This window comes from Emydura macquarii, unplaced genomic scaffold, assembly GCF_026122565.2.
Source record: "Emydura macquarii macquarii isolate MOO-44397 ecotype Brisbane River unplaced genomic scaffold, CSIRO-AGI_Emac_v2 contig_499, whole genome shotgun sequence".
In the NCBI taxonomy this organism is placed as follows: Eukaryota; Metazoa; Chordata; order Testudines; family Chelidae; genus Emydura; species Emydura macquarii.
Genome location: NW_027130636.1, coordinates 16,665,696 through 16,690,687, shown reverse-complemented (window position 1 = coordinate 16,690,687; position 24,992 = coordinate 16,665,696). Strand labels below are relative to the sequence as shown.

Below are 24,992 nucleotides of genomic sequence, written 5' to 3'. Positions count from 1 at the left end.
GCTGCTCAGTACACACAGTTTTTATGGCTCAGGATCACCTTGGAAGTCTCAGTTTTTGTACCTCAGAGGTGCATAGTTACCATGTGGATCACATCACTGATGTCTTTTCAGTGCTCCTTCTAAGACTATTTGGAGAGTCTTCCACTACCTCCTTCATCAGTATTCCCTTCAAACTGAGGGAGTCATGTGGCTTCTTTGCCAAAGATGTAATTTACTTCTAGCACCATGTAATGAGGATCTGACACTTAATGTTGCTGTCACATGGTGGTGTGGGGGTCAGTGTCCACTAACTATTGTGTAACCCCCCCCCCCCCCTTACTGAGTATGCCACATAGACCAGGGTCTATTTCTCTGTCACATAATCCAATACAACATAATACAACCTTGATGCGAATCCTGTGTGATAAAATGATACACCAGAAGGTGGGGTGGAACTATCCCATTTTAGTTCCAGAAATACTTTCTGACACTAGTATTTGGCTTGCTCATATTAAAATTAAATTTTGTCTGACCAACCATATGTATCTGTTAACTCCCTACATGGTTTTATGTTCTACATGATGGAGAAGGCTATGTAGCAGAAATCTTTTCTGTGGTCACTGCAGGAATGTATTAATGAAATGTCGAATTCTGGGTTTCCAAATTCCACATGACAGCTCATGCTAGTCACATAGCTTAAAGCACTACTGGAAGGTGCTCAGATAGCATGATGATAGGTCTGGTATTAGAGATGGATGATAATAGAACAGAATCTGCAAGCTTTCTCTGAGATCGTGCACTGTTTTTATTTTTTTCTGGTAATATTTTATGTGCCATATATCACTATCTCCCTCAATGGCTTCTGTCTGTATTCACAAAACCAGGAAGAAGGGAAGGGATAAAGAGGAATGTTTTCATAGAATCATAGAAGATTAGGGTTGGCAGGGACCTCAGGAGGTCATCTAGTCCAAACCCCTGCTCAAAGCAGGACCCACCCCAACTAAATCATCCCAGCCAGGTTTGTGTCAAGCCAGAGCTTAAAAACCTCTAAGGATGGAGATTCCACCACTTCCCTAGGTAACCCATTCCAATGCTTCACCACTCCCCTAGTGAAAAAGTTTTTCCTAATATCCACAGGGCCCTCACGTGGGGGGGAAAGGTACATTTTACCAGGTCCTGGAGGCCCTGGGAGGCCCGGCCCAGGCTGCAACCCCCATTACCATGAGGAAAAAAATTGAGGCTAAATTGCAGATCATGCCTGAGTATATTTATAGACACTTATTTCCCTGTATCTATGTATCTATTGTCCAGATCTTGTGAGATTTGCTGGGGCCAATCAGAAGCAGTATCAAGCAACATTGTAAACAGTGAGTTGCTGGGCCTGCTGGTCCAGCCCAGGCCCTTCTCTAGAATAGCGAGTGTGTGCTTGTGCAGTTAAACTAGGACGTGTCGTTTGAGACTGAGGCCTGGTCTACACTGGTGGCTTAATTTGAATTAAAGTCCCTTAATTCAAATTAATTACTCCCGCATCTACACTTGCACATTGTTAATTCGAATTAAGGAGCCTTTAAAATCGAATTAATAAAACCACCTCTGCAAGTGGATTAGTGCCTGAAGCGCATCAGTTAATTTGCATTAGTGTGAGTGTGGACGCAATGGGACTTAATTCGAATTAATTGGCCTCCAGACTGTATCCCATGATGCCCTATTTCAGTACCTTCCCCCAAAGCAGCCTCGGGAAGATTTAAATCTTCATTTCCTGTGGTGAATGGGTTTAAAATCCAAGCTATGATCACCCCTGCCCATACACACACAACAAGTCTTTTGCAGTTTGTCTCTTTAAGGGTTTGAAAGATTTCACCCCCCCCACCCGCGTGGTGAATGCGTTTTAACTGCCCAGCAAGCACTTTGCAGTTTGTCCCTTTAAGATTTGTCCCTTTGAAAGTTTAGCCCTTTAAAGTTTGTCCCTTTGAAACATTTCAAACCCCCCCCCCCACCTCCCCGCGTGGTGAATGTGTTTTAAATGCCAGCAGTGAGAGGAAATTCTTTGCTACATTGTTTCAGTGGCCAATCATGGAAATTGATATTTTCTTAAGAGTTTATTCACAGTGCTACATGTGGATACATTATATCATGCTTTCAGTCAGTGAAATGGAAACATTTGTATCACTGTATTAATATACTAACTGACTTCGTTATTATTTATCTTACATTCTACAAACACCTGTAGAATCAAAATCAAAGGCAAGCAATATACAGAAGGTGGTAGGGGGAGCATAAAAGGCAAACAGCATACAGGTGTGGGGTTCGTTTGGTGAAGGGAAAAAAATCAAAGGCAAGCAATATACAGAGAGTGGTGGGGGGAGCATAAAAGACAAACAGCATACAGTTCTAAAGTAATCCAGAATAAGCTCTGATGTAGTTGTCACCATCAAAATGAGAGCATAATTCAGCTGGCTCCATGTGCCTGCAGCAATGGTGACTGGGGGAGTAAAAAAACAGCATGAAAATCCTTTTCCTGTTTGTTTTGGGGTGGGGGAAGAGGGTGGGGGAAGCAGCGCTGCATCCTGGGATGATGACACTCGTCACAACAGCCTCTATGGTTAGTTGCACTGTGGGATAGCTTCCCACATTGCACTACTTTCTAATTCGAATTAAGGCTGGCCAGTGTGGATGCAAGAAACCAGCACAAACACTGTAGTGTGGACAGTCTGCAGCGGTTTCTATAAATCGCTTTCTGTAATTCGAATTAAGCTAATTCGAATTAGTGATGCAGTGTAGACATAGCCTGAGACAGAGAGATTTGTGCTCCTCTCTCTGACATGGTCTATCATACCAAGATCAAGAACTACCAGTCCCAGAGTTCCTTGTACATAGGCAGGAGGGAGGGACAGCTGATGGGAGGGGCAAAGCAAAGCACCATAAGACAGTAGGAACCAGTGCTGCTGCTACTTCTGGTAGGATTTGCAGGCCCAAAATATATGTGAGTAAGTGTCAATTCATTCACGGTCACACACACACCCCGTACTGCCATGTCTGGTGGTGACTATAAATACAAGTCAGGCAGCCAGAAACGTAAGGAGGTAAAAGAAAGGGAACCAAAAGAAGCTAAAGGACACCAATCTAGCCTCCTTTTTTTTCAAATTTAGACAAGGCCTTTCTGCAATCAGGCAATATACTAACTAGGGAAGCAGATGAATAAAATCAAGATGAAAATGATTTCAATATAGAGACTGTGTCTATGGCACTGGCAATTGATGACAAAGAAAAGCTGCCAGAACATGCATCATGTGACTCCAATCTACTGTTTGAAAATAGTCAGGTAGTATCACCATTAGCACCACCACACTCAGAAGGTTTACAAGATGCAGGAGAGAGTAGTGCTACACTATCTGATACTTGTGTTTTCAAAGATCCAGGCTTGTGGCCTGAAAACAACAGATTCTATCCATCAAAAAATTGTTCTATCTGGTGTCCTGACTTTTGAAGAAATTCAGAAGCTATCAAAGTCAATGCCAAAAGATGTTGATGGGCATAATTTTCCTGAATATCTTCTCAAATGTAAGACTTCGAACAAGAGAGAAAAGATATCAAGAGACTGGCTTGTTTGGAGTGCTACCAACCAAGCACTGTAGTGTTTTCCATGTCAGCTGTTTCCTGAAGGGACTCTTAAACAACACAGTATGCTGGCAAAAAATGAAGGGTATTTACCAATTGTGAAAAAATGACATAAACTATATAAAACTTCCTGAACATGACAAGAGCATAGAACATAAAACTTGCTACTGCCAGTGGAAGCAATTACAGCTGTCACGTGGACATGGAGTGGACAGTGAGATGCAAAAACAAATATTAACAGAAGCTACAAGATGGAAAGAAATATTGGAAAGGTTGTTGGATGTTACCTTATTTCTTGCTTCATGAGGTTTAGCATTCCAAGGAGATGATAATCTGATTAGTGACCCACACAGTGGTAACTTTCTTGGAACACTTGAGATTATAGCTTTGGGGGCGCTAATTCATGATTTTGCAATGAAAACGGCCAGAAAAATAAAGCTTTAAAGTTAATTGGCCTAATTATAAAATGTTTGCAGTCATATTGGTCCATTAGAATAAAAAAAATCAAGCCATTGACAGGCTATAATACCATTATAATGACCAAAAATTACAAAATACTCAGCAAACTTGTAGGACTCTCAGGCTGAGTGTTATGTTAAACAGAAATAGCAAAAGGGGGAGGCATTTTTCAGAAATGTAGAATATGTAACAGTAATTTCGGAATTCAAATGTTTTTCATGGCTCATGAGCTTGTATGTATGGGATGAGGGATTGTGGTATGTGTGTGTGTGGGAGGGGGCCTGTGTTACAAGTGTGTACTGAGCCTGAAAAAAATTACGCTTGGGCCCTGAATATCCAACCTAGACCTCCCCAATGAAACTTGAGACCATTGCTTTTTGTTTTGTCATCTGCTACCACTGAGAACAACATAGTTTTGGTGTTAGAGTACAATTATACATCATTTCAACCCAATCAAATATGATCTTTAAGTTTGCTGCCCAGAAATATAACGTAAAAGCTGAGAACTGGAGCTAGCTGAAAAATGAGGAACAATTTCATGAAAACATTTCAGCCAGCTCTTCTGAGAGCTGAGGTTTCACTCATCAGACAGGCACTTATTATCACTGTCCATATTAGACATGCTCACATGGAGTCAAACTCACTGCTTGTCTAAAGTGAAGTGGATCCATTGGATTCTACAGAGTGCTGCACATTGACATCAGCAGTTAATTTGGCTCATTATATCCACAGTGCTTTCTTCTTCAACTTTGAATGCTTTTGAGTGCCTCAGGAATAATTATCTGAGCCAGATGAACCAGTCTGAAATAGAAACATTGAGCCCAATTGTCCCTTTCTGCAGAACTCCACCCCAAGATGATCTCTGGGGAAGGAAATCTTCATGAAGTTCCCATCTAGTAGTTCTCTTCCCAGTTGTTTTGTTAGAGGAGAAGGATGGGTTGCACCATCCTCCCCTGAAGAGTCAACAGCAATTCCCAAGATCTGTGGGAAGCAAAATCCAGGTGCATAGGGGTAGATCCCCTGTGCCCGTAGGTGCCCCACTCCCTGGCAAAACTCCTCCATGATGCCCAGGTGTCTGATGCTAGCAGCTGCTCCAGGGACTGCCTATAAGAGAACTCTTCACTTGAGGGCATGGGGCACAGAAAATAATGCTGCCTTGGGATGATATTTACACAGCAGATACCATTAAACCTCCCCCAGCAATTACATCTACTATAGTATTTCCAGTATCCCCTGTGCTAAATGTAGGCCACACTGCAAAGAAGAGAATACTGCAGTGCTGTAAATATCCCTGTTTCAATGGTTTCTGCTGTAGTTAGTAGGAAAAATGAGGTTCAAGGTTTGTGATTCCTGATATTGAGGACTCTGAATTGGAAATGCACAAATCCCTTCGGTCCTGTGCCAGAATTTTTTCCAGCTTTTAACTCTTTATAACAGAGTTCTGCTACTGATCATTTCACTGGTGCTGACATCTACTGTATATTTTTGATATATCATTGTGCAGTATCTTATGCACTGGTCAAAGACGTTCTTTAGGTTTTTCATGATCAGAGTGTGTTTGCCTGTGATTAGCAGAAGCATTAATCAAAATTTAGGTGACTAGCTTCAGGCTTCCTTCGGGGAGGGGTGAGTGGCTTATGAGCTATGTAGGAAGTTCAGTCAAGATGATTAGGGTTGATTCTCCTCTCTCACTTATACCTGTGTAAATCAGGAGTAACTCCACAGAAGTCCGTGGAGACAGGCCAGTGTAAAAGGCTCAATGCTGCAATGTGCCGAGCATTCTGGTCCCAATCTAACAAAGCACTTAAGTATATGCTTAACTTTAAGTTTGTAACCACTGATCTCAGTGGACTACTCACGTCCTTAAATGCTTTGTTGTGTTGGGGCCAGAATGCGAGCAGTTAGCAGGATCGAGCACTAAGTGAGAGGGCAATTTTGAACCCATTAGATTTATCACAAGTGCTACTGTTCTGTTACTATACTAGGATGCCAAATCTCATTTGGTATAAACTATCTGCACATACATATAAGTACCCCCTTGAAGCTACAGCACCATAGAATCATAGGGTTCAAAGGTATCACAATGGTCATCTAGTCTAACCACATGGGCAGTGGGTAAAGCTTCCCTTGGGGAGGCTAGCTTCCTGTCCCCTCTCTTCTGCCCACAGCCCCGCCCACACTCCAGCCCTGCTCTGCTCCAGGCCCTGCCCCCTCCTCTGCTTGGCTCCCCCACTGCCAAAGGGACACGGCAGGTGGTGAGGTCTCGTGGGGGAAAGTGGTGGGATGCAGCAAGTGGGGAGGGTCACCTATGGAGGAGAGGAGGGATGCAGCGAGCAGTGGGCGAGGGGGTCTCACGGGGTGGTGGGAGGAACATGGTGAGCAGTGGGCGGTTTGGTGAGGGTGAGGAGGGACGTGGCAGGCAGCGTGTGTCTCATGGGGGAGGTTTGGAGAGGAGGGACGCACGTGGCAAGTGATGGGGACCTCCGGATAGGGAGGGTGGAGGAGAGGAGCAGCCAGGCAGTGGCGGTCACCTCGGGAAGAGGGTGGAGCAGGGACAGGAAGAGGCGGGGCCACCACGGCCCAGGGATCAGGCTTAGCCACCCCTGGCCTATTATAACCACCACCCATGTCTAAGCCCCTGTCAAGATGCAGGATTTGTTGTGGCTAAACCATCCCAGACAGATGGTTATTCAGCCTCCTTTTGAAAACCTCCAGTGATAGAGCTTCCACAGCCTCTCTGGGCAGGCTGTTCCATTGGCCTATGGTTCTTCCAGTTAGGATGATTTTCCTGAGATTTAATCTAATAGACCACCTTTCATTGGGTTGAGAAGTGAATTCATTTGTCATGCTCATTTATTCCTAGAGATATGTTGAGATAAAACCGTATTTCATTTTATTAAACCTGACCTCAACTATTTCTTTAAGAAAAAAAATGACCAAGGAGCCATTGTCTGGTATTTGAATAAATGCCACATTTATTTCTTAACTGAAGAGTACGTTAAGTATACACAAACAGTTTAAGACCCTAAGTTCCAACACTTGTAGTTTAAGACATCGAGAAAACTAGACTCATGACTTCAGTATTTTTCTTATTATACAGTAGTACAGGTGTGCCCACAGCAATCACATATATACAAAGCAAGAGAAACAGTCTCCCAGCACTTGGGGATGGCATCACAGGAAGAACTCATGTGAACAAACTAGATGATGGAAGCACAGGCAAAAAAAACCCAAAACCAAAAACAAAACAAAAAAACCCCCAACCAAAATAAAATAAAATTAACCACAGCCTCCTTCATTCTACAGTAAGAGGTTGCCTCTCATGAAGGGCAGAGTTCCTTCATACAGCTCATTAATTACCAGACAAAGAGACAGTAAGAACATAGTAGACAGCTGTTTTACTTATGGGCTGCTGTGGTTTATGATGTGCAGTAGCACGTTTCTGTCATCATCGGCAACAGCTGGAAATGCTCATGTGAGCATCTCCAGGTCTCAGTCAGGTGCCACCTCCTTTCCCACCGTAAAAGCTCTGCTTCTGCTTGCTTGTTTGTTTTGAGGTCATTTTGGGAAGTCTTTCTTTTGCAGTTACAAGACCAGCTCTCGAAGAGCTGGTATTTCTTCCTTTGAGTGAGCACCTCATTGTTAGCTGGAAATTATTTCATTAGGATGAGCATGTCATAGGAAAAACTTCATGTAGACAAATGACTGCCTGTTGAATGATTACGAAAAAACAGGCAAAGACAGTCCATTGGTTTTGAAGATGTTTCCAGATGACAAACTTGTTCCATGAAATTCTCTGTTATCCTAACTTCTTGTCAAGTCATGATTAACTCTGATGACATCATTGTATCTCACTGACCTCTGTTACACCAAGGAAACAGTATGATTCTATGACAGTGCAACAGTGCTGTTAATTCTGAGTGACCAGTCTACATATTAGCTGTTTCACACTTAATTTAAATTCATCTGCACATACTGAAACATACAGGATGACTTGTCCAAATACACCCAGTTTGGATTCTTTCTCTACTATAGGACTGTTTTCCCCTTGATCTTCTTACCCTCACAACAAAATTTCTATGCCTCAGCTTTGACTGAAGCTAAAAGATTTGTCCAATCATTAATGTTTAAATCCTGAAGACCCTTTTCATCCTCAAATCCAATGGAAAGAATGATGGATGGAATTTAATCTCAGCTACTCTGAGGGGTGGTGCATGTATCTACTTGAGTTTTTGAGGATGAATGTCTCTGGGTGGGACTCTCAAGTGAGGAAAGGTGTGGGGTGTCAGATATAGAGGAGGTATGAATTAGGACTCTCCAGCCATTCCTCAGATGGTATTAAAGAAAATAACCCTTTTGGGGAATCTATATGAACAGCAGATGGCTGCTATTTGGATATTTTAGGGACCCAGTCTCAGTTCCATAAGCCATCATTTCTCCTCAACTCTAGATCATAGAATCATAGAAGATTAGGGCTGGAAGGAATCTCAGGAGGACATCCAGTCCAACCCCCTGCTCAAAGCAGGACCAACCCCAACTAAATCATTTCAGCCAGGCCTTAAAAACCTCTAAGGATGGATTCCACCACCTCCCTAGGTAACCCATTCCAGTGCTTCACTATCCTCTTAGTGAAAAAGTTTTTCCTAATATCCAACCTAGATCTCCCCAACTGCAACTTGAGACCATTGCTCCTTGTTCTGTCATCTACTGCCATTGAGAACAGCCTAGCTCCATCCTCCCTGGAACCTCCTTCGGGTACTTAAAGGCTGCTATCTTCTGCAGACTAAATAAGCCCAGTTACCTCAGCCTCTCCTCATAAGTCATGTGCTCCAGCCCCCTAATCATTTTTGTTGCCCTCTTCTGGACTCCCTCCAATTTTTCCACATCCTTCCTGTAGTGGGAGACCCAAAACTGGACACAGTACTCCAGATGTGGCCTCACCAGTGCCAAATAGAGGGGAATAATCACTTCTCTCAATCTGCTGGCAATGCTCTTACTAATGCAGCCCAGTATGTTGTTAGCCTTCTTGGCAATAAGGGCACACTGCTGACTCATATCCAGCTTCTTGTCCACTGTAACCCCCAGGGTTACATTTACATCTAATGTAATTTACATTTAGCTCTTTATATGTGGGGCCCGATTCAAGTCCATTGGTGTCAGTAGAAACACTCCCATTGACTTTGGATCAGGCCCTTTGTCTCTAACCCAGAAAAGTAGTGTGCTCAGAAGGTTTGCTGGCCTCAGGCACACAGCACTGACTGAGTGAAACTAGGTGTCTCTCCATAACCAGACCATCAAGACCATGCTCTTCCGGATCGCTGACCTAAGGCATAGCCCCATAACAGTTACACCCTCAAGCCATCCTTCCTCTTCGACCTGGCAGGGATTTCCAGAAGACCAAGTGCTGGCATTTGCACCCCTCCTTCATTTTTCTCTTATTGTCTCCTGTGGTTCTGTGTCTAGTGCAAAACAAGTACAGGCATGTGTATAAGGAGGCATGTTGATATATTCTTATAACCCAGCTACCTTCACTCTAGAATGCCATTATGCTCTAACCTAGGGACATTTCCGAGGAGTCTGAGCTGAAGATAAAATATAAATAAACCTGAATACCAAGAATGTCTTGATTTACCCTTAAAATCCAGGTTTCAGTTGGGATGAGAATGGTAATTTAATAAGCCTGTTTTACCAAAAAAAGGGGCTTAACATTTCATATGCTTCTCAAAATTTGTTCCAGAAGACTCCAGTTTACACTGGCTCTTGATTGGACTTTACCAACCATTCAGGACATTTCTTAGAAACTGCATCTAAACAACAAGTCTTGGACTACAAATTATGTGAAAACAATACTCAAGCCAGCTGGTCTTCACCAAGGGACTGCTCCAAAACCCACTGATGCTGATGGGAGGCTTTCCATTGGGCATCATCGGGGCCTCTGTGGAAGGTGCCTCTGCTGCCAGAGCAGAGATGGCTGAACTGTATTTTCACCAGCTGACAATCAGTTCTCTGAGCTGAGGTTTAGCGGTTCGAATGAACCCTAGCCCTTTCTATGAAAGCTCCCTTATACTGTCAAACAGAGCTGGGAGAGAGAACAAAGGATTAAGAAGAACCAATCCCTAGAATTCAAGACTGATGAATGTGTGCATATACACACAAAGAGAGGAGCACTCTGCCTGTTCTAGGTCCTGATTCAGCAGTCAGCAAAAAACGTAGGCATGTGCTTAACTTTAGATATGTGCTTAATTCCATTCAATGTGACTTAAGTACATGCTTAATGGCTTTGCTGGATAGGGATGGACATAAGTATGTGCTTACATGCTTTTCTGAACTGGGGCCATAGTTAGAGTCTCTCTCTTGCAGATTCTCATGGAGGGCAAAACATCTGTCTCTGTGTATATAAAGTTAGCACACTGTAAAATTTATTTCTATGTATAAAGCTCTTATCCCAGGTGTTAGGCATTTAATTATTAAAATACAGTCCTGGATTTAAAAAAAATAATTCTAAGCGAATAAGGAACAGCTGTAGAAACAAGAGACCTTCGTTTGGATCAGTATGTTGCTGTCTAACCCATCTGCCCAGGAACGTAGGACTGGCACAAAGAAGGAAAGGCCACTGAAAGGAACAAGCACTGGCAATTGCACTGACTGCAGGAACCTGGAGTGCCATCCAGGTCTGTGAGACAGAATGAAATCCCCTGGGAATGGGAGTCATGCTGTGGAGCTGTTGAAAACCAAATCGGGGTTGGGAGGGGAAAAAAACCACTCTTCACACAGCAAGAGAGCTGAGCTAAACGGTGGCGCAATAGAAATGTGCTGTCTCTATGCAGCTGAGAGGCAGAGGCCGGGGATCGAAATCTTTGTTCACATTGCAGCACGATGACGGGCAAGTTGTTGGGAGCTTTTGTGTGCGTGTGACATCTCTACCAGCCTATTGAGGTCGTGTGGAGGCTTTCTAGGGTGCCCCATATCTCCCCTTGCCCTAGCCTCCCCAAAACAAGCAAAAAGAAAAGGTGAAATACAGTGCATAGACCATCTCCACTTGGAACCACACATACAATACTCAATAAACACAACAGAGAGGATGGGAAAGTGCCGAAGAGAACCAAGGCACAGTCGTGCTGTGCAAATTAAGGTCAGCTGTGAAAGTGTGATGATGAAGCATGGACCAGCAGTGGTCCTGGGATATGTGTGAAGGGAGATCCCCATGTTTCTGCCTGGAGTTGTGTGTACATGACCAACTGGAAATCTTACAAGGAGAGCTCTGAATTCAAAAATCTTGGGTAATTAAAAATAAATGAAGACCTTTGCTGCTTAAGTTACTTTTAAAAGCTTATAGCAAGGTCAAGCACCAGCTGACCAGGTCCTTCCCATGGGGAGAGTGGTTATTAATGATGCCATCTCTCTGCTTTGGTATGCTTCCTCCCACCAGCATAGCTATTCTATGTAGGCAGTCTAAGACCGATTAAGAGACAGGGGTGAGAAGGAAGTTAATGTTGTAAATGGGGGAGGGGAATAAGAAAATGTCATCCCATCTAAAAGAAAAAAGAAGTCTCAATTTATCTCATCCCTGCAAACCCCACACAAAGGCCTATGCCATTCTCTCTGCTGCCCATTCGGTTGCTGCGAACAGATTCTTCCCATAAGAAAGAGAAAGGAAGTAAAAGCCCTTTCAGAAAAGGGCAGCAAGGTTCAAGACAGCTGTTCTGAATGGAAGCTCCAGTGTAACCTTCTGATCTATCTGTAAAGCCCCGCCCAATAAAAACCCTTTATTAACTCTGATCATCTGCACAGCTGTAACTACACTGGCACCTCGCCAAGATTCACTCATTTTTGACTATAGGTAGCTCCCTGGTAGCCCAGAACCAGCTCTTGTTAGTTAAACACAACACAGTTCTGCAGTGGTGCACAACACAGGTCTGCCATCCCCATATCACACTCCCTGGCATGGTGCAGTCCTCCTAGCCTCTCCCCACTTCCCAGCTGGGTGGATTTGATCAGAAAGGATTCCTGACCTCCATCTGTAGAATGAGTCCCTGTGACACTGATTAACCCTCTTGGAGGTTTCCCAGCCAGAGATTACTACAGTCCAGCACAGGCCAGAGATTAGTACATGACAGCACAGATGGCCTGCGTACTTCCTAGAAGGTGATTAAGGGTACTGAGAGGCAGGCTGCATTGTACTCATTTGGAGGGTTCAAACAGCACCACCCCCAAAAGTGGACTGGCAGAACCATCTACCCTTCCAGGATTTCACAGCCCCTTTATACCCCTTGGAAGTTGGTCCTGAAAACATACAGAATAGAGATAGGAACCAAAACCAAATCTCCTGGTAGAACCAACCAGAAGCTGTCATCATTGCATTCTACCTGTCTAGTCACTGAACCCATTGCTGGGTTTCAAGCATGTGGGGGGCTAAAGGAGTGGGACACACACACATTCCTAACTTAAAAAGCAGGAAGCAATCAAGCATGCTTCGACGTGTGCGGTGACTTGTCCGTGTGCGTGTCTTTGCTGTGCTCTGCAGGGATTGCCTGGTTTGGGAGGGCTTGGTGCACTATCCAGTCACCATTTGGAGGAAAAGTGCTTTGAGCTCTGGAGGCAGGGCTAAGGAGATGGGGCGGGGGCAGGAGGATAGCTGTGAAGCCAGGGTGTGTACATGTCTGCGCACAGGTAGGAGCATGACCTCCTGAATCCAGCCAGGCCTCCCAGTGGAAGGGTCTGTGAAAGACGACATCACAAAATGGCCTGACAACAACTTCTCCGCTGGCCCACCTTCCAAGGCTTCCTGGGGGCGACTTTCTGGGTGTGCACACATGAGCAACAAAACAGGATAAACTCAACATACAGATTTCAGTGAAGTAAATACAAATAAATACTTTATAAATATCAGCGCAAACTACTGTAACAATCTATCTTTTTTAAAACGTCAATAAGTTAAGAAATATCAGTACTTAACCCTATCGCTTTCTCTTCACACAGAAGCGATTCCTCATGACTTGTAACTTCTGACCTTTCAAACGCTCCCGCCTCCTTAAATTGAAGAGTTGTTTTAAAATAAAAAACACAGCTCCTGATTTTGAGAGTTACAGGTCATGTGACACCAGGGTCACCCAAAGAGGAGATGAGCAGAAGATCACATGCGCACAAGAAAGCATGGCCGGGGTGTGCCAGGCTTTTGCAGATACGACAGAAATGAATTTTCCCCGTGAAGGTGTAAATCAAGATGGATCAATCTGTGGAGCAGGCAGCTGGGGTGGTGGATGGCATGAAACATCTGATGTTAAGATGGGGACTCTTGTATAGAACCAGCAATCTTGGTCCTGCTGGCAGACAGATGAGGTGGAGAATGGTTTTAGGTTAGATTCTCATCTGAGCTGTTCTCCTTCTGGACAGCTTGGATCTGTTTTGGAAACCAGGAGACAAAAGGAGTCAAAGGCCGGGGAAAGGAATGCAAAGAGAAAGCAAGGGAGGCAGACCCTCTCCTTGTCAGAGACCCTGTCATGCAGGTAGATAGAAGCACACAAGGAAGACAGAAACAATGGGCTGGATTAACATCGGCACAGAGCAAACCAGACCCGACCCATCCGTAGTCCATCTAGTCCATCTGTCTCCAACAGCGCTTTGTTTCTTTCTTTCTTTCCCACACACACCTCTCATCTATTTATCTCTCTCTCTTTTTTTAACTCTACTAATGTTTTGAAGATTTTTGTTATAACGATTAAGGCTCAGATCCTCAACTGATACAAATTGGTGTCTCTCCATTGATTTCAATAGACCTGCCTAGTTACACCAGCAGAGGATCCGTCCCTGAATGTCTGTGTTTATTTCTGTGTGTGGGGCGGGAGGACAGTGTTCTTGTAACATTGAGGTGGCACTGTTGAAATCACAGGTAAATGAAAGCCTAAATGCTGCACAAAGCAGTGACGCCACCAGAGAAGTGCTGGTATAACCTACCACCAACTGGACTACTAAACCGTCATCATTAAGGTTCAGAGTTGTTGAGAAACTTCCAGCTGTTATGAGATTTGGAGCAAAAGTTTGGATTGCCAGTGGAGGTAGAATAGAACCATCATGTTCCCTGCCTGCAATTGTAACCCCTTACGATGCAATATCTGCATCTGCTCAGAGTCTGGGAAGCAGACTGGGCTACACAATGGCAGCGTTAGAATTTCATAAGCAATAGTGCTGAGAGCAACACAAAAAGACTTCAACATCCGATATGAAGGACAAATGGAAGGGACCCAGAGTACCACCATCTTTGTGGTAGAAAACATTAAACCAAGACCCCCTTGTCGCAAGGTGACTGAGCTCAGGTGGATGAAGGGGAAGGAGTCTCTGGGAATTGCCCTGTTTTGCTCATTTGATGCTGCCAACCCCTTACACTATGTTCCTGTCATAGAATCATAGAGTTGGAAGGGACCTCAGGAGGTCATCTAGTCCAACCCCCTGCTCAAAGCAGGACTAACCTCAGCTAAATAAACCCAGTGAGGGTTTTGTCAAGCCGCAGCTTAAAAACCTCTAAAGATGGAGATTCCACCACCTCCTTGGGTAACCCATTCCATCGCTTCACCACCCTCCTAGTGAAAAACTTTTTCCTAATGTCCAACCTAGACCTCCCGCCCTGCAACTTGAGACCGTTGCTCCTTGTTCTGTCATCTGCCACCACTGAGAACAGCCTAGCTCAACCTCCCTGGAACCCCTTTCAGGTAGTTAAAGGCTGCTATCAAATCCCCCCTCATTCTTCTCTTCTGTAGACTGAACAAGCCTAGTTCCTTCAGCCTCTCCTCATAAGTCTTGTGCTCCAGCCCCCTAATCATTTTTGTTGCCCTCCGCTGGACTCTCTCTAACTTCTCCACATCCTTGCTGTATTTGGGGGGCCCAAAACTGGACACAATACTCCAAATACGGCCTCACCAATGCTGAATAGAGGGGAATGGTCACTTCCTGTGATCTGCTGGCAATGCTCCTACTAATGCAGCCCAATTTGCTGTTAGCCTTCTTGGCAACCAGGGCACACTGCTGACTCATATCCAGCTTCTTATCCACTGTTACCCCCAGGTCCTTTTCTGCAGAACTGCTGCCTAGCTCGTTGGTCCCCAGTCTGTAGCTGTGCATGGGATTCTTCCGTCCTAAGTGCAGGACTCTGCACTTGTCCTTGTTGAACCTCATCAGATTTCTTTTGGCCCAATCTTCCAGTTTGTTTAGGTCCTTCTGTATCCTATCCCTATATTCCAGGGTATCTACCACTCCCCCCGACCTTGCTCCCTGCATTTCCACCTTCAAAAAGACATGGAAGACGCTAGATAACTGGGTAGGAGGAGGTGGTTTTGGGAAGCAAGAACCAAGCTGGAGAATCAAAACCAAGCTTCTGCTATCTCAGTCAGAGCATTACTAAGAGGTCAGCACACTGCTCCTAACTGAATGGTTTAAAATGCCCCCAGGTACCTTATGGATCCAGCCAGCAGAGGGTTAAATGCGTACAGCCAGTCGTGCATGTCCTTGTCGTTGCTTGCTTGCAGCAGGATTCCACGATGCTCTGTGCATACTGCAAACGTATTGGGCGTCTGAAACAGACCAATACCGTGAGTGAGCCCACTGGGCTATCTGAGAGGACCCTGGGCAATGTGCAGTGCGGCTTGGAGCCCTCAGGGACAAAGAACAGGACCCAGTTGATGCTGGGGCAGATGCTATCAGAGCAGGCTACATTTCTTTGAGTATGAAATTCCTCTGCTTTTCTGGAGTCGCAGATCAGAGCTTGGTTGTGGCTTCTTTGCACACAGCAGCATTACTCATTTTTAAAGGTGCAGTGTCATCCTTTGGCATGCCGTGCCGATAAGCGTGAGCTGTCAAGCAGCACAGGATCTTCCTAAAGCTGGCTCTGTGGGGAATGTCAGCATACCACTGTGCTCCTAGCCTCTCTTCCCCTTCACGACTGCATTGTTAAACTCACTGTTCCTTTCACCTCCCAGTTTCTGAGCCCATCCTTGGCCCGTAGCCAGGGCGGTGGCCCCTCCCTTTTGCCTTTAGCATGGTTGCTGGCATGTGCTGTCCTTCTAGTCCCCCCCTTGCCTTGGATTCAAGCAGTAATTCCCATTTTGCCCATGTCCCAGTCCCCAGCCCTGGCTGCAGTTCGCCAGCAGTTACCTTGAGCATGGCCTGCTGGTCCTCGCTGTACTCCACCTGCGCAGAGGAGAGGTTGAGGATGGCCCTCTCCACAGAGTCTTTGTCCGTGTTGTAGATGTAGACGTAGGGGCGCCTCACCACCACATAGCGCTTCACCCAGCCATTGGTGTGAGGCTCCAGAAAGTGCAGGTAGCCTTTCCTCGAGACAATGGGGCTGCAGAGGGCAAGACAGGTCAGCCTCCTGCTCCGTGATAGCAGGAAACCGCCCACTGAAAGGGTTCAAACCCTATGACTTGTCCCTACTCTTGCTGTTTTGCAGATTGTCCCTCACCTCCTTCCTGCAAATCCCTCCCCCACAGCCAGCCAGACATTAAACCTCCCACCCTGCAACCTTCTCCTCACATAGCAGCAGTTCCTCTGAACACCTTCCAGTTTCCAGCGCTTTGAGGAGGGGCTGCTTCCCTCTCACGTGTGACTGGATTGAGACCGGACAGAGAGCGCTAGCCCCAAGGGAGTTCTGCAGCTCTCCCAGAGCTGTGTTCAAGCACAGTGACTGCTCCTGCTTCGAGGGAACGACCTGCTCATACCTGACCCGGATCTCCTGAATATCGGGGACCAGTAAGCGCTGTGGTTCTTTCTCCTCCTCAGGCACACGTGCAGGAGATTTCTTCTGCTCTCCCTCCACTACAAGCTCTGACTCAGGGCTGCCTGTCTTGGAAGAGAGCTGAGAGGGTCTGGAAGGGGAAAGGAGGGATTTCATAACAACACTGCCTTTGGCCAATAGCTGTCTCTCTGTTTTTCTTCTCAAAATTGGTTAAATTGGTGCTCGTGAAAGTGACCTAGTGGTAACAGTGACTAGACCAGGCATAGCTCTGTCCCTGTGAATGTCCCCCGCCTCCAGATCACTGTCCATGCCCATCAAAGCTCCCATGTATCTCTTCTGCACAGAGACTGACAATTATGCCAAATCTGGTGGGGGTTTGGTGTCTGGACAAAACTGCCCATGAGCGACAGAGCTGAGCCAGTCTGTGTTTGTTTGTGCCTCCATCTGCATTTCTCAGCCCATCAATGGTCTGGCTGCGTCTCTCTTACCTGAGCTCAGTGGCATTGTACCGTCCTTCTACCAGTGATGGGCAGGTGGAGGAGGGAGTCAGGGTGGTGACACCAAGAGCTGGCATGGAGGGGTCTCTCAGCAAGGTCACTGACATTTCTGACAGCTGCAGAGGAAAGGAATCATTTATGAGGGTCACAATCTGACCTCAGCTGTAGGACATGGGCCTGGAGGCTAACGGTTCAAGTTTGGTCTGGTGAACTGAAGACAATGGAGTTGCACCTGCTTGCCCCCGGTATGAATTTGGCCCTAGCTGGATAAGGATTGCTCTCCTGTGCTGCAGAGACAATTCCTCTTCCATATTTGCATGGTTACTGGGGTCTTGTAAATGTCGCAGTGAACAGACAGGACGCGGCTTCTCAAATACAGTGTGATCCCTACAAGTGAAGTAAGCTAGGGCTGTGTTATATCCTGGATAGCTCTTTCCTTTGGTTAGAGCCAATATTTGATACACTAATGTCCTGGATGTCCCCCCACAGTTTACCAGCTGGGGGTCTCTGATTCTCTGGCAAATGCAATCTCCAGGGATGGAGCAGATCACCAGACCTTCTTTCTCCCCAGAATAGGTCTTCGGGGCAGGTCGTCCACTCTTTCCCAGCCAGCCCATGCCCACGTCTCCCTCCCTCTTCCTTTCTCTTCCCCTCCCCAGTGTTCCCAACTGGAAAAGACATTTGGGGATTAGCGGGTGAGAGCCACTGTGCCACGCCTTCCTGTGCTCTGCTCTGGAGAAGTATGTGGGAGGCAGAGTGGGAAGCTTTGTCACAGGGCTGACACTGCCTCCTTCTGGAGTTGGCCCTCTAGCATTCAGGTCCCTGAGCACCAGTGTTTCTAGGCTGGCAGCTGCGGGGATGGGTTTCTCGAAGGTAATTAGATTCACAAGACTGATCCAGCTCCTTTTCCGTCCCACAAGGGAATGTCTGGCTCTTCAACCAGGCCAGGAGACATGTATTCCTCCTAACCCCTCCCACACAAGAGGGGCAACTTTTCCTCCGCTCCTCCTCTGTTCCGCCAAAGCAGAGCTGGACGTGGAGGTGGTAATTTCGTGGAATGCAGCACCATGCACCTCTCTAGTAGAGGTGACTGCAGCATACCGACAGCATTAGCACACCAGAGCCTGCTTACAGTGGAGTGAAGCAACACTCACAGGCCTGGTCCATACCCCAGTGGGAATCTCCTGCTAAGATTCCCGATGCAGGCCAGGCCCAGAGCTCGCTACCAGCAGGTGTCACTGTCTGAGCAGAACCAGCTTTTCACACCCTTGCTGTCAGAGGCAGGCAGTGTTAATGGTGCTCATGGGAAGTTGCTCCTACCTTGCTCTCGCTGGCGCTGATGCAGACGTGGCTGTGACTGTACTCTCTGTTAAATGTATGCGTGAGGAGACGCAAGCACTGCAGGGCAAGCAAAAGGCAACATCAAGTTGGCAAGCAAGACCTATCCCCACATACACATCTTCCAGTCCCACCAGTGATCTCTCCCATCTGCCCTTCTCTGCCTGTCTTAAAAGGTGCAATGCTGTCTCCACTTCCTCTGGAGAAATCTTTCAAAGACAGCATCCTGCTGATGAACACCAAATCCCTCTGCTCCGTTTCCCTTCTTGCCTCAGAGCCTCCGGGGATTCTCCTTCCACATCTCCTGCTCGACTCCCTTCTCTGCAGCCTCCCATGCTTCACTCCAGTCTGTGTAGGACACTGCTGCCCACCCGCTCCCCAGTGCCAAGCCCTCTAGAGGGTTTGGCTTGCTGCAATGCAATACCTTGACAGCAAGCTCCTTCTGCCTCTCACTGGGGGTCTCCGAGGGCGAGGTCCTGCCCTCCGAGGCGCCGTCTGCCGAGAGTGGAGAGGAGACGTAGGAAGTGCTCTGGGAGTCGGAATCCTCACTGGAACATGGGGACAGGGACTCCAGGCCTGATCTTTGGGTCGTCTCCAGCTTCTCTCGGAGGAGCAGGTAATGCCTTGTCTTCTCAACCTGGACAAAGACATTCCATCTCAAGTTCAGATGTCTGGCACTTCACTTCACTTGCATTATTCTCTTAAGATGACCTTATACCACAACTATTATAAACTCAACAACACGTCTGCTAGCAAGCGAGAGAACACACGAGACCTCTGCACACCCCTCCCTGCTAAAGCTTCCTAGGTCCAAACTGCAACACCAGTCCTTGATCTCTGCAAGGGAAGCCATGGAGATGGAGTCAAATGCCAGGAAAGCAGCACAAGCTGTTGCATTTGTTGTATCTGCTTCTAGTGCACCTCAAAGGCAAAGCAACAGACACTTGGAAAATAAACCTCTCTTGTACTTTAGCGGACCTGGTTAGGAGAAGCAGCCAATCAAGATGTTTGACTTTACATTTGGCCTTTAAAAGTCAAGGTCCATTGGTTTACTTAAGCTCCTGACAATAGGTTTCTAGGGTGCTGGCTTACTTCTTGTAGGAGGCTGAGTTTCTCCAGTTCCCACTGATGATCCAGGATGAGGCTGTCACTTCGAGGTCTCCACCCGGCCAGGTTCTCCTCACCCCGCACATACGCCACAGAGGTGTCCAGCACGCGCCTGCGTCGTCTCTGCATGCCTGCAGGAGAGAAACTCTCCACTTTAGAGACCATCATTCATGCCTTTAGATTTGATTCTGGCTGGCAATATGGAGAATGGCCCAAGGTGACAGAGACCTAATTGCAGACATGCTCCATATTCCTGCACTGCAGCATGGTGTTGGGGGTGGATCAGATTTTGGGGAGATAACGACATGCACACACTAGATGGTCTCCATCTCCCTCCCCACCCAGCCACACCACTGAGTGTGCTGGGTTGCTGCAGCTGCTGACCTAACCTTCACCACCTGTCATTTAATTAAGACAAAATTAATCCACTTAAGGCCATGGAATTACATCAGGGATGAATTTAGTTTAAGTCCTTTTTTTCCTTAAGTAAGCAGCCAAAACAACCCAACCCCAAAACGAATTCCAGGGGCTTCAGTCTCCTTTGAGTTCCAGCAATGGAATCCCCACGAGGAAAATAACCCCAAAAGCAACCCAGAGGTAGAGATGAGTTTCCCACCTGGACTGCCGGCATCAGCCACCCGGCAAAGGCTGAGTTCATACACCCCAGTCACGCGGTTGCTGCAAGCAAATGGAAGGCCACAGGTTACACACTCCTGACATAGCTCCTCTTCCATGGGAGGTGGCAGCTCGGGGGAACGGGGCTCATGATAACAATGCGGCCCTCCACAACAGACATCATAAGCTCTCCAGCTCTCAACCTTTTTAAGACATTTTTGCAAAACAAAATTCTGTTTTAGTCAATAAAGTTCAGGTTTTTGTCAAACTCGCCATTTTTTGGTATTTGGTAACCGGGTTCAACCGAAACATTTCCTTGGTAAAAACCTGAAAACTTCCAACAGAAATGAAAAAAACCTTTTTCATCAACCTTTTTTGCAGGGGAAAATAATCATTTCCTGGCCAGCTCTGGTTATCACACCCTGTGCTTGACTAACACCAAGCTGCTCTGGAAATCAAGGACATCAATAAATAAGGATCCTCTGCTCAGGAACCTGCTATGTGTGGAAATAGTTCATTCACTTTAGCGCAGTAAGGGCCAGATTCTCAAAGGCATTTGATGCCAATAGAAGCCTACTGGGGTTTGTAAAAGCAGATGGGTCCCTAAATATCTTTGAGGTCTAGGTAACTTGGGAAGGTTCAGTATGACTAGCACTATGGACAACTAAGCCATTGTCACTGTTAATAACCATTGCTAATTATTATTCAGTGTCTTCCTTCCTCCTTTCAAAAAAGAAAGGAGATTCCTCTACCTCTCCGAGGCACGCATGCTCCCACTGCCAAAGAGGTTGCGGATGGAGCGAGAGGCTGGCAGTTTGGCATCTCTGGAGTAGAAGACCATGCAGAAATCTTTGGTGATCACAGCTGGCTGGGTGCAGTTCTCCATCTGTGGTGGAGAGAGAGCAGAGGCAGGGAGAATTATGGAGATGGCCCCTAATGAGGCTAACATCAACTCCTCCCCATCACTTTGAATGAGGGATGGCGGGGTCTGTAATGTTAGGAAAGGCCCCTTTGTCTGCGTGGTCTATATCCAGAGAGCAGAGTGCACTGTGACCAGACAATGGTGGTACCAGGGCTTTATCGTATGTTGTTTCCTAATGTATGTGCTCAGACTAGGAAGTCGGCCTTTCTGGGATGCCTCAAGCACATCCACGGAAAGTGGATCTCAGACTGATTCTTTCTGTCCTGCTTTACACTTGGGACTTAGCAAAGGCCCAGCTGCTTTCTGTAAAAAGAATATTCAACAGAAGTTTGTGGGCTTGATTCTCCACTGGACCAAGCCATTCTGCTTCTCTGATCCTGGGCTTTTGCAAGAAGATTTCCCCACCAGTCTGATAAAAAGCTCTTGGCAGGGGAGGGCCAGTCTTAGAGAAAATGCCTGCCCTCATAGTATTAATAGCCTCGAGTGAAACGAGGACTACAATAAGCCAGGGCACTTTAAAATGTGCACTGCCTTTTCAGGAATATGCTCAATCTGTGCTATGTGTCCCGTTACCTTTCACCCACTGCCGATTACAAACCAGCCCTTTCTTCTCTGTTAAATGCTGTGACTTAAAAAAAATCATCTTCTTTTTGTTCCTGACACCAGCTGTCTAGTTTTCAGTGTTTCTCCTTCCAGATGCTGCCTGAAGCTGAACTGCCCACCTTCCCCCGAAGCCCTGCTGTTTATTTTGTCCCCATCCGACCAAGCGCTGAGCATCCTTGACTCCCACTGGCTGTGCAGGAGGCACTCTGCTCCACAATGGGCCAAACCTGCTGCCAACAGTTGCCAAGCAACTGAAGCCCTGGCCCAACTTAATGGCTCTCCCCCTGAGTACAGCACGGTGGCACTGGAAGACAAGCATCCGTGACACAGCAGGGAACTGCTGAGCATCTGGAGGAGAACACAAGCTCAAAGAGATGGACAGAGACTGCAGAGAAACACTCAGGGATGGATTGTGCAGCCTGAGGAAGGGCCCATACGTAGCTCCACGAGTAGGGCATGACTCAGATTCTGACTCTCCCCCCCACATTGGCTCTGTTTGCAGGCTGGCGTGTTGGCAGTGGCTCTGCCCACTTCCTTCATTCCCTGCCCATCTGCACGGGCTGGAGAGTAACAGCGTGATGGCAGCTGGTCTTTCCCTGTGCGGGCTTTGGCAATGGGGACCCCTTCTGCCCCGTTATTCCCAGGTGCATAGCAGCGCTCCTAGCTGCTAATTCTGCACTGCACTGATTTCAGTGGAGTTACTCTGCTGTAAAACTGGTATGCTGGAGTGGGGAATTGGACCCTGCAGCTCAGGGGATCTGCCAGTGGCAGAACTGTCTACAGGTGAGGGATGGGTTTAAATTAATGTGTACGCTGCGCAAACGTCTTGAGTTACTTGGGAGAACTGGAGCAGCTCGTGCTAAGGGGCTGGAGTGAAGGAGAGATAGAAGCCCTTCTCACAGACCATATTGCTCTATCAGTGCTCTATGCACTGATGGCAAGGTACAGGAATAGGTAAAGGTTCTTGCCTCAATGTAAGCAGACAGGGTAATGAAGATTTTCTCTCTGTAAGGGGTGACTCGGTTCAACAGCAGGGAGTTATGCATGGAGCTGTCCCACGCTGCTTCAAACTGGTAAAACATCCTGGAAGGAAACAGCAGAGGCCTGGTAAAAACACACTAAATGCTAACTTAAGGCTGCAGAAACACATAACATGCACACACAGAACCACATTTGTGACAGGTGGATACAGCCATTCTGGAGTTCTCAGGTTCAAGTCAACTCTAAGAAGGGGCAAGCTGAGGGGAAACACTTCTCCCTTGCTCTGAAAAAGTATTGCGACATTTCAGTGGGGCAGCTTCAATTAAAGGTTTTGCATTACAAATCTGAGGAAAAATCTGCCGTGTGGTTTGCACGTAGCCAGAGGTTTGAAAGCCTGTTGAGATGCAGTTAGCTGGAAATACTATGGAAATGGGAGAGTAGAAAGAGATGGAGGGAAAGCAAAAGAAGGATAGAAAGAAAACTAGAGGAGGAGCTGGAGAAAAGTAAAAAGCTGATCAGCATGAGATATTGTAGTCCTGTCTCTAGCCAAAAGAAATGTGCAGCACTCCAGGGCCACATATCTCCAGTGAAACGTGGATAACAACCAGTCTTCCTTCCACACAAAGGAAGAATTCCTTTTTTGTGAGCATGGTCAGAACGGAAAAGAGTGAGGATTGCTGTCATCTCCCTCAGGTGCTTTACATGCTCAGTGATTTTTTACCTTTTAGCTGACACCAAAACCCACCACGTCCCTCTAAGGTTAATCTGTGAGCTCAGCATGTCCATCAAAGCTCGGCAGAGTTAGTTCCTTCCTATGGTTCATCTCTGACACACAGCCAAAGACTCAGAGCCAATTCACCACTGACCTAAGCAAGGTCAACTCCAGTGAATTCAATGGAGCTGCACAGTGCCAGGGTGAATTTGACCCTCCAGGTTCATTGTCCCATTGCACCCATCATTTAATATCTGTGCTAAATTAAAGAGGCAGGGATGACAGAGAATTTAATATCCATGGCTCCAAAGCATTTAAACATTGCTGTCAATGGGATGTAAGCATGTGCCTAACATTAAGGCAACTCTAAGAAGGGGCAGGCTGAGGGGAAACACTTCTCCCTTGCTCTGAAAAAATAAGGTATTAAGACATTAAGGCATTAATGTTAGGCACATTAACTGAATAGAGATGGATTTCTGAATCAGGGCCTATGTTCATTCATTCTAAACACCTCCATTTTGGCCACCAACACATCCAATCACTGTCCCTTTCTCCAGTGCAGCTAAGATCACAGATCTCCAGAAGTAAATATCAGCATGGGTTGGGCTTTTGGGAAGTTTTCCTGCTGAATTAATGCAGTCTCTAGGAGAGACAAGCTGGTACCATAAAATATATCAATCCTGCCCACAAGTAAACTGGTAGCAACTGCTCTGCTCCACTTCCTGGAAATACCACTTCTAGAGACAGGACTTCCATAAAGGACATCACAGACTGACACATCAGCTCTATCAGATGATGGGAACTCTGTTTTTGCCCTATCATTTTTAGGGTCACTATTTTCTGGCTGAAACAAATTAAGCTCAGGTCTCAGAATCCCTGAGCTGTCTTGGATTGTTAGAACATCCCACTAGGCTGACAGTCTCTTTGTTGAGTCCATCTGGTTCTTAGCTCTAGTGTTTAGGATTTACTTTCCAGCATAGCAAAGACTACTTTTGAAAGCCATATTCAGAAGCCAATCAAAGATGACATCTAATCAAGACTCCCCCTAATTTCCATTTGAGCATCCTCAAGAAGACATAGTTCAAAACATTTCCACAGACTTTCCACCATCACAGCTCACCAACACTCAGTGTCAACACAGTCAAACATCTCTTTAATAAACTCCCAGGACTGTTCTTGGACAGCGATCCATCAGATCAGATCCCATTCTGGGGAGCAGGGAGAGACTCTTGTTAAAGCATGTTTGACCATGTTTGTTGATACACAGTTATCATCTCATTCTACATGTCACATTTTAAATAACATGAAATAATTGTTTTGGAACATGTCGCAAACACCAAAACTAAATGAGAAAGACCAGCATCACTGTTAGACACAAGTCACCAGAGGACAGATAACTCTAAAGGGAAGGATATGAGATAAGGAAAGAAGGAT

General features: G+C 46.3%; 1 protein-coding gene across 1 annotated transcript in view; it reads right to left on the bottom strand.

Annotated features, from left to right (window-relative positions):
• Window positions 1–7,003: 7,003 nt before the first annotated feature.
• Window positions 7,004–24,992, bottom strand: part of KIF1A (kinesin family member 1A) — a 149,493-nt gene continuing 131,504 nt past the window's right edge. The window contains exons 38-48 of the mRNA XM_067539025.1: window positions 22,834–22,948; window positions 21,093–21,226; window positions 20,342–20,403; window positions 19,711–19,856; window positions 19,043–19,255; window positions 18,601–18,678; window positions 17,272–17,396; window positions 16,767–16,913; window positions 16,201–16,393; window positions 15,502–15,620; window positions 7,004–13,456 (exon numbers count right to left, since the gene is read on the bottom strand). Coding sequence (XP_067395126.1) covers window positions 13,414–13,456; window positions 15,502–15,620; window positions 16,201–16,393; window positions 16,767–16,913; window positions 17,272–17,396; window positions 18,601–18,678; window positions 19,043–19,255; window positions 19,711–19,856; window positions 20,342–20,403; window positions 21,093–21,226; window positions 22,834–22,948 — 1,375 coding nt within the window. The 3' untranslated portion in view covers window positions 7,004–13,413. The remainder of the gene's footprint in view (window positions 13,457–15,501; window positions 15,621–16,200; window positions 16,394–16,766; window positions 16,914–17,271; window positions 17,397–18,600; window positions 18,679–19,042; window positions 19,256–19,710; window positions 19,857–20,341; window positions 20,404–21,092; window positions 21,227–22,833; window positions 22,949–24,992) is intronic.